General features: G+C 17.0%; 1 protein-coding gene across 1 annotated transcript; it reads right to left on the bottom strand.

Annotated features, from left to right (window-relative positions):
- Positions 1-146: 146 nt before the first annotated feature.
- Positions 147-2205, bottom strand: LOC102675072 (methylglutaconyl-CoA hydratase, mitochondrial). The gene is made up of 3 exons (XM_006624713.2): positions 1998-2205; positions 742-1538; positions 147-499 (listed from the first exon to the last, which is right to left on the bottom strand). The coding sequence occupies exons 2-3, from the start codon at positions 1482-1484 to the stop codon at positions 340-342; spliced, it is 903 nt and encodes a 300-aa protein (XP_006624776.1). The 5' UTR covers positions 1485-1538; positions 1998-2205; the 3' UTR covers positions 147-339.
- Between the last annotated feature and the right edge of the window lie 6014 nt (positions 2206-8219).

The following is an 8219-nucleotide window of genomic DNA, read 5'->3' as shown; positions in this document are numbered from 1 at the left end:
TATATATATATATATTAACATAACAAAATTAATATAAACTATATGAATTCTGGAATTTTAAATCACATATAAAAATACTTAAAACTATGAATCTTATGTAATATTATTTTTATATTATATTAAATATTAATTTGCTATTTTTGTAGATTTCTGCTTAAATACAAAGATACTTGAACTTTTGTTACATGTATATCAAAATTAGTCATATTATAAAAATGTAGTAAATAAATGGTGTATTTCCTATTTAGTTTCTATTAAAATGCATTATCTTGATATGTTAATAATTAAGCGTAACAAATTTATAAAACACTCATATTTCAATATTTCATTTTGATATATTTACATTCCTTGATAAATAGGTATACGTTTTGTTACAAATGCTGCTAATCCTTCAATTCTATCTTTTGTATCCACAACTTTACTATAACATTGTTTTTCAACTTCAAGTCCATCTGTAATAGATACTTGAAGACCTTTTGACATTGCTGTTTTTGCCATTCTAAAACACAATAAAAATAAAAAATAAGTATTATCTGTTATAATATGTTATATTATGTATTATGTTTATAAATTAAATTTGTAAAAATTTTGAAAGTTAATATATTTTTATTAAATAAATTTAATTGTTTAATTTAATCATCAATTGTTTGAAATTGTTAATATTTTATCTTATCAATTTTTAGAAACACAACTTTACTAATATTATTAACAGAGAATATTTAATATTATCTTTATACTTACTTAACTCCAATAGGACCATTAGGTAAAATTTCTCTGGCAATTGTTAAAGCAGTTTGATAAGCAGCATCACCACTTTTATTTTGAGGAACTACTTGATTTATTAAACCAATTTCCATAGCTTGTTTACCATCAACTATACGTGCAGTATAAATAAGTTCTTTTGCTTTAGCAATTCCAATTATTCTTGGAAGTCGTTGTGTGCCACCTGCTCCAGGAATAATAGCCCATTTTGTTTCTACAAGCCCCATTTTGGAATCTGATGCTGCAACTCTAATATCTGTGGCTAGAGCAAGTTCTAAGCCACCACCTAATGCAGTACCATCTATAGCAGATATTACTGGAGTTGGTAATGTCTCTATACTATTTGTTATGCTTCTTAAAAATGAAACAAATTTTAAAATTTCTGAATTATCCATCCTTCTTCTTTCTCTTAAATCTGCACCAGCACAGAAAATTTTTGGAACCAAACTGCGAATAATTAATACTCGTAATTTTGTATCTTCTCTGATGGAAGAAATAGCATCATTTAATTGACTAGTTAAAGTTTTGCCAAGAGCATTAGAAGCAGTGGGTCGATTTAATCCTAATACTACAATACCATTATCTTTTCCATCCAAATATTTAAGTATTATTTCTTTTACATCATTTTTAGGATTTAACATTGCATTGGTAGATAATGCTCTTACAGTAATTGTACAAAAAGAATGAAAAGTATATTTAACTCTTGTAGTTAAAGGACCCATTATATAAAGCTTGTATATGAACAGTAAATTAAGTCTCGTGCAATTACAATTAAGCTAAAAAAATAATTTTTATGATTAAAAAAATAATATAAAAGAACAAAGCTTGATTAATTTAAAAATTATTTTAAATTAATTATAATAAATATTAATTAAATAAATATATATATATATATATATAATATATTAAAATACAGAGTTTATATTTATATTAAAATTTAAACTGTTTTCAATATAATCAATTATTAAAAATTTAACTAAATATATTTGCAATAAGAAAAATAAATCAAATCACTGATACTAATATATTAATATCAACACAAATCTTGATCACTTGCAAATAGTCGGCATTTATATCATTAATTTATTATTAAATTATGTTTATTATTAAATATTTATATAAAAAGCATAATAATAATGAAATGTAATAAAAAAATAAATCTTGAAAAATTGTCTAAATTAAATTTGCAAATGATTAAATATATATAAAAAAAATACATTAAAAAATGTAAATACCGTATCCCTTTCAAATCGTATAAGAATGTCATAAACGACTCCTTGGACTTTACGCACTGTCGCGTTCAACGTTCAACCAATAACATTTGTGGTAGGGAGAATTAAGGAAAGTTCAAATATAACGTAGTAATCTCAACCTAACCTTCAGTACTTCCAACGACGACGTAAACGTAACTGGTTGTTGCAGAAAATGAAAGGAAAATATACTTTGCGATACTACTGAAGTTGTATGTGTTTTTATACATTGTTTGTATGTACATGTGCGTATATATGCATCATATATACATAGATAAGATTTCAAACATCCATTTTACGTCAGTCAATATGTTTTCCAATCTTTTGATTAACTTGATGAAGTATAGCTAAAGTTATCAGAATGAGACAAAAGCAAAGAAAATAAAATTGAATATATTATATTTTTAATAATTATCTAAAAAAAAAAGGAAATTATATATCAAGAAATATGAGAATGTAATGTTTGCAATTTGTTTTAATTTTAATTTTAATTTTTGAATTTTTCATTCATAAATGTTTTGAATTATGCAAATTTGCAATTAAGCAAATAATATTAAATAAATTTAATAACAAATAAAAAATTTAAGTATTGTTTATATTATAAGTAACATAATTCGTTTTAATTATAAGTTTAAAAATTAGATTTAAATTTGATAAAATATTTGTCTGATTTTTACTTTTTTTGTATTAATATTTCAAATAATTTAATTCAAAAAATATCTGATAATGATATCTTTTGACTATAATTTTATTATATTATTTTAATATTATTTTAAGATTTTTATTGGAGAAAAATTAATTAATTAAAATTAATATTACAAAAAGAAAAAAAAAAAATAAAAATAGCATTGAAATTTTTCTAATAAATTAATTATATATATGTAATTAAATTATATTTCTTAATGAATTAATTATTTCCAGTTAATAGTTTTTTAATTTCATTTAAAAATTGTATTATAAGATTTATAAATTATTATATATGTTAGCCATTTCGAAACTTATTGTTAACGTATATATATGTAATTAGCTACATCTAAATTCAACTTCTAAAACTATTTGTATCAAATTGTTGTATAAATTGTCAGATAATTTATATTTTTTTCTTCTTTCGATGAATCAGTCATAATTTTTTCCAGTTTTCATAATTGTAAAGGAAATAAACAAGTTAGATATAATAATTTATGTTTTCAATGGATCTTTTTTTTTTTAAATTAAATAATTCAATTTGTCTATTTATTTTAATGTATTTTATCATATTTTCGAAACAGAAAAAAAATAATAAAATAAATTTTTAAATTTGATTAGAAAATTATTTGAAAAATCGATTAAAATTTTACATTATTAATTTTATTAAAAATTGTATAAAATATAAAATTAAAATAAAATATTACAAAATATTACATTAAATTGATTATAATTACATTTTATATTATTAATAAAAATATTATTTTAAAAATTGAATATTCTTACTTATATTAATATTCTTAATATTGAATACTCTTAAAAATTAATTTTTTGGAGAATAAATTATAAAATAAATTATTTCATTCAATTAATGATTATAAATTAAACAATATTGCACTTTATGAACAATGATAACGATGCGTGATTACCATAATTGAAGAAATAAGATAATCTAAAATTAGAACTCTCAGTTTTCAATCTAAAAAGAAATAAAATCGGTGAAACTAGCAGTGTATATAAAATATTGTATATAAAGATATATCTAAATCACAAATATTATATATTCAAAAATTGATGAATCATTAATCATTGAAATTGAATGTATTAAAAAAATTGTATTATAAATTTAATTTTATTATATTTTATTATAAATTATATAACAAATTAATTTATAGTAATTATAAAACGATAAGAAATAATATAATGATAATAATATAATTTTTAATTTTATAGAAAATGTTATAAGAAACTCATAATTCGTTATTTAAATTTTACAAAAAATTTTAAATACTTTAATTTTATAGATTTAATATTTACATTTAAAATATCTTTGATTATTTTAATTATATATAATAAAATCTAGTATATTGTACATATATTAGTATATGTTATTAATAATTAATATAATAAATATATATATTGTTTATAGAATAATATATATATTATTTATTTAAATACTAATATATTTTATAAATTATAGAAAAAACTTAAGCATAATTTCATCATATTTCTGTTGTTAAATAAATTCTATTGTTAAAAATGATGAATATAATGACAATTATATCATATTTATTCAAATAGATGAACATAATTTTATTTTTATTTAATAAAAAAGATTACAATTAAACTTTTGACAATTATTTACTTACTTTTTGGTAATTTATTTATTATTTTGAGTTATTATTTTTTTTTTAAATTATTATAAAATTTTATTATATTTATTATATTTATTATTTTTATTTTATTATATTATATTTATTATATTATCATTTTATCATTTTATCATTACTTCAATTATTAGTTTATCAAATTTATTATTAGTTGATATTACTTGTATATTTATTCTAAATGAATTCTAAATGATATATTTACAATATAGATATAATTTAGATATAATTTATAATATAGATATAATTTAATAGATATAATTTATTCTAAATGAATAGCAATATTTTTAACAAAATTGTCAATTCGATATTAATATAGAAAACTAATGACATTGTTGACAATACATTAAAAGGATTTACATTAGGTTTACATTAAAAAGATATTATTCTAAAATATATAATACAATAATGAAACATGAAATATATTATTATTTCATCATAATTTATTCATATATTATTTCATCATAAAATATTTCATTCAAATAAAAAAAAAATTATTTCTATTATTTATTTTATATTTTTTCATAAGAAAAAAATCATTAAAATTATTACGTATGATATTTTTAACATTAAATTCTATTCTAAAAAGTGTTCCACTTAAGATTTTTCATACTATAATAAATATTTTTCTAAATGCTCAATTATCTTAGTTATGTATTTAATAGTTTAATTAATAATATGATATAATAATGATTAATATAAATATAAAATAATTTAAATATAAATTTTCGAACTATATATGATGTCCATAGCATTATATAAACGCATAATCATAAAAATTTAACACATAGTTATATAAAAAATTTTTTTTTGTTAAAAAAAAATAATCTCTCAATCCAATAATTAATTCTTACATAGATAAATATCAATAGTGTGTTTAATTTTTTTATTTAAATTTCAAATTATTACATTATAGATTTAATACATGATAGACTAATGAGTTTATTTTATATTATGTTTGTAAAAAATTTTTGAAATTTTGTTTTACAATAAATTTATTAAATTAAATTATATCTCTAATTTATTATAAATCTCAAGATTTATAGATCTCAATATTTAAAAAAATATTTATACTTTTTATTTATTTTTTATTTTTCTTTTTTTTTGTTTATGAAACTATTTTAAATATAAATGTAATTTATTTTAATTATAAATGTATTTAAATATTTTTCTTACGAAATAAATGCATATGAATATTAAAAAATTCATTAGTATTTTGTAATAACATAATTTTCGAGATTCTACATTATTTTCGTGCTTTTATATATTTATTTTCTATAAAGTTAATAAAAATTGGAAAAAATTGTTAAACTGATTTTTTTTTAAGATTAATAGTTAACATTATTTATTACTTTTTTTCATAAATTAAGAATAATATTTAAAATTATTACAAATAACAGTATTCGACAAATTTTTATTTTTATTCGATTTTGTAATAATGATTAAATATTTATTACATATTTTAATGTATTATATAAATTTGCAAATCATATTAGAATCTACAAATTTTCGAAAAAAATAATTTGAAAACAATTGCAACTTTAAAAATGTGTTTTGTATTTTTATGATAATAATTATTTAGTTATTTTTAACATGGAATGATTCTATAAATCCTTTTAAATAAAATGATATAAATATTTATTAAATTATAAAATATATTTAAATATACTTAAAATAATCATTACTTTAAATAATTATACTTAAAAGGAAAATATATCCATTTTTATGATATTTTTCAATTTATTTTAAAAATTAAGGATCCAGAACAAAATTTAACCATGCAATAGATTTTTTTATTAAGAAAAACATCAAAGAAGTTATCAAATTATTTTTCCAATATAAAAACGAAATAGTTTAGCCAAATATACAGCAGTGGTGTCCATAATGGCAGTTGTTATGATTTTGATTACATTGCAATTTCTGATTAAATTTTAAAATTTTTTTCAAAAAAAAATGATACAGATTTAAATAAATTTTAATGCATTATAATTTTTTAAAATTATTTTATTAATATATAAATATTAATAGGATAATGTTAAAAAAATTGATTTATTATTCATACATAAATCTTTTATAAATGTAAGCTCAATTGTTTTAAGTAATGGGATAAGATAAAATAGTTTAAATGACGATTACATCGATATTGCAAATATTTCAGATTTCGGAATAATTTGCAAATAATTAAAATAAATAAATAAATAAATAAATAAATAATACATATTCGTCTAAAATGAAAGTACACAACATTTTAAACCGCTTTATTCTTTCTTCTTTATATAGTCATACATTACTTTGAAGAAATTTTAAAAATAAAAGAAAATAAAATAAACAGGTATTTTTAAATTCCCAGTGTAAAAAAAAAAAAACAAAAAATGAATAAATGGTATATTTAAAAATATAAGTAAATGATATATTATATTTTTAATTATTCAAATTTCATTATTATTCAAATATTAAAGAAATAATATGAGATTTAATTTATTAAATATTATATTAAATATTTTACTTTTGATATTTTAACATATTTTTGCATATTATAAGTATTTTTGTATTCTTAAACTTATCATATTCGAATTAATATCCGCAATCTAATAATAGAAAATTATTAATATTATCATAATTTTTGTTTTTTTTTTATCTCTCAATATTATTAAAAAAATTAATGCACAATTTATTTAATTATAATAATTTTAATTAATATTATTTTTAATAATATTAATAATTTTATATTACTTCATAATACAGGATCAATAAAATCAAAAATAAAGAAATATATTATTTGTAAAAATAACTTAAAAAGATATCAATATATTTTATATGCTGGGATATTTAAGAAGTTAATTACGTTCTTTAATGTTCTAATTTTTAATTATCTAATATCTTTCATATATGATATTCTTTATGATTAAATATCCAACTATTCCTATTAAAATATTCGATATCTGATTTATTCTATAAACATTCCGATATCAATTATGTTATTTCAATTTTCATTCGATGAATAGTATCCAATTTTGTAAATTCGAAACCACACAAGAAAATATATTTTCGAGAAACACCATTTACCATAAGAATCATTCTTGTAATTAATTAATTATATTATAATTAATAATTTAATAGTTCGTTAGTGAAATCAGGTTAATTCTGAAGAATGTGACGAACGTTAATAATTTATTTATAAATTTAATATATTCAACGATTCGCATATTTTATACGTAAATCGTGCAAATATATAATATGTATAATTTTATAAATTAACATTTCATTATATAAATATAAAAAAAATGCCAAAGTTCGTTCTGACATCTTTGAATAAATATTAAGAAAGAGAAAATTAAAAAAAAAAAAATTAAAATAATATGATATTTTTTTAATAATAAACAAAATTTGTCTTCAATTTTTCAAATTTAATAATGAAAGATAGTTTCTGTAAAATTAATTTTTATAAATGACACAAAAACTTCAAAATTTTAATATTTTTTTTTATTTTGTTTTTTAAAGTTATATCAAATGAAATTAGCAATCACGTCATGTTTTTGTTGATATATTTTTTAACTTTTAAGTTAACTTTTAATTCTTATTTTTATTATACCATTAATTATAATGTCTTTTTTTGTAATTAAACATTAAACTATATAAACATTAAATATGAATATTAAACGTGTATATATTAGATATGTATATTATTAGATTTTATTTATTAATATTTCAAAATATATAAATTATAATATTCAAAATATATAAATTATGTTACATATTCATATAAATAATGATAATAAATAAACGAATTACGAAATAATGCAAAATTTTTTTTAATCTGTTTCTAGTTCAATTTTCTTCATTCAAAATTATTTTT

Source organism: Apis dorsata, unplaced genomic scaffold (genome assembly GCF_000469605.1).
Source record: "Apis dorsata unplaced genomic scaffold, Apis dorsata 1.3 scaffold_1100, whole genome shotgun sequence".
NCBI classification, from domain to species: Eukaryota; Metazoa; Arthropoda; class Insecta; order Hymenoptera; family Apidae; genus Apis; species Apis dorsata.
Note: the sequence above shows the minus strand (reverse complement) of the source record. Positions and strands in the feature narration are given on the sequence as shown.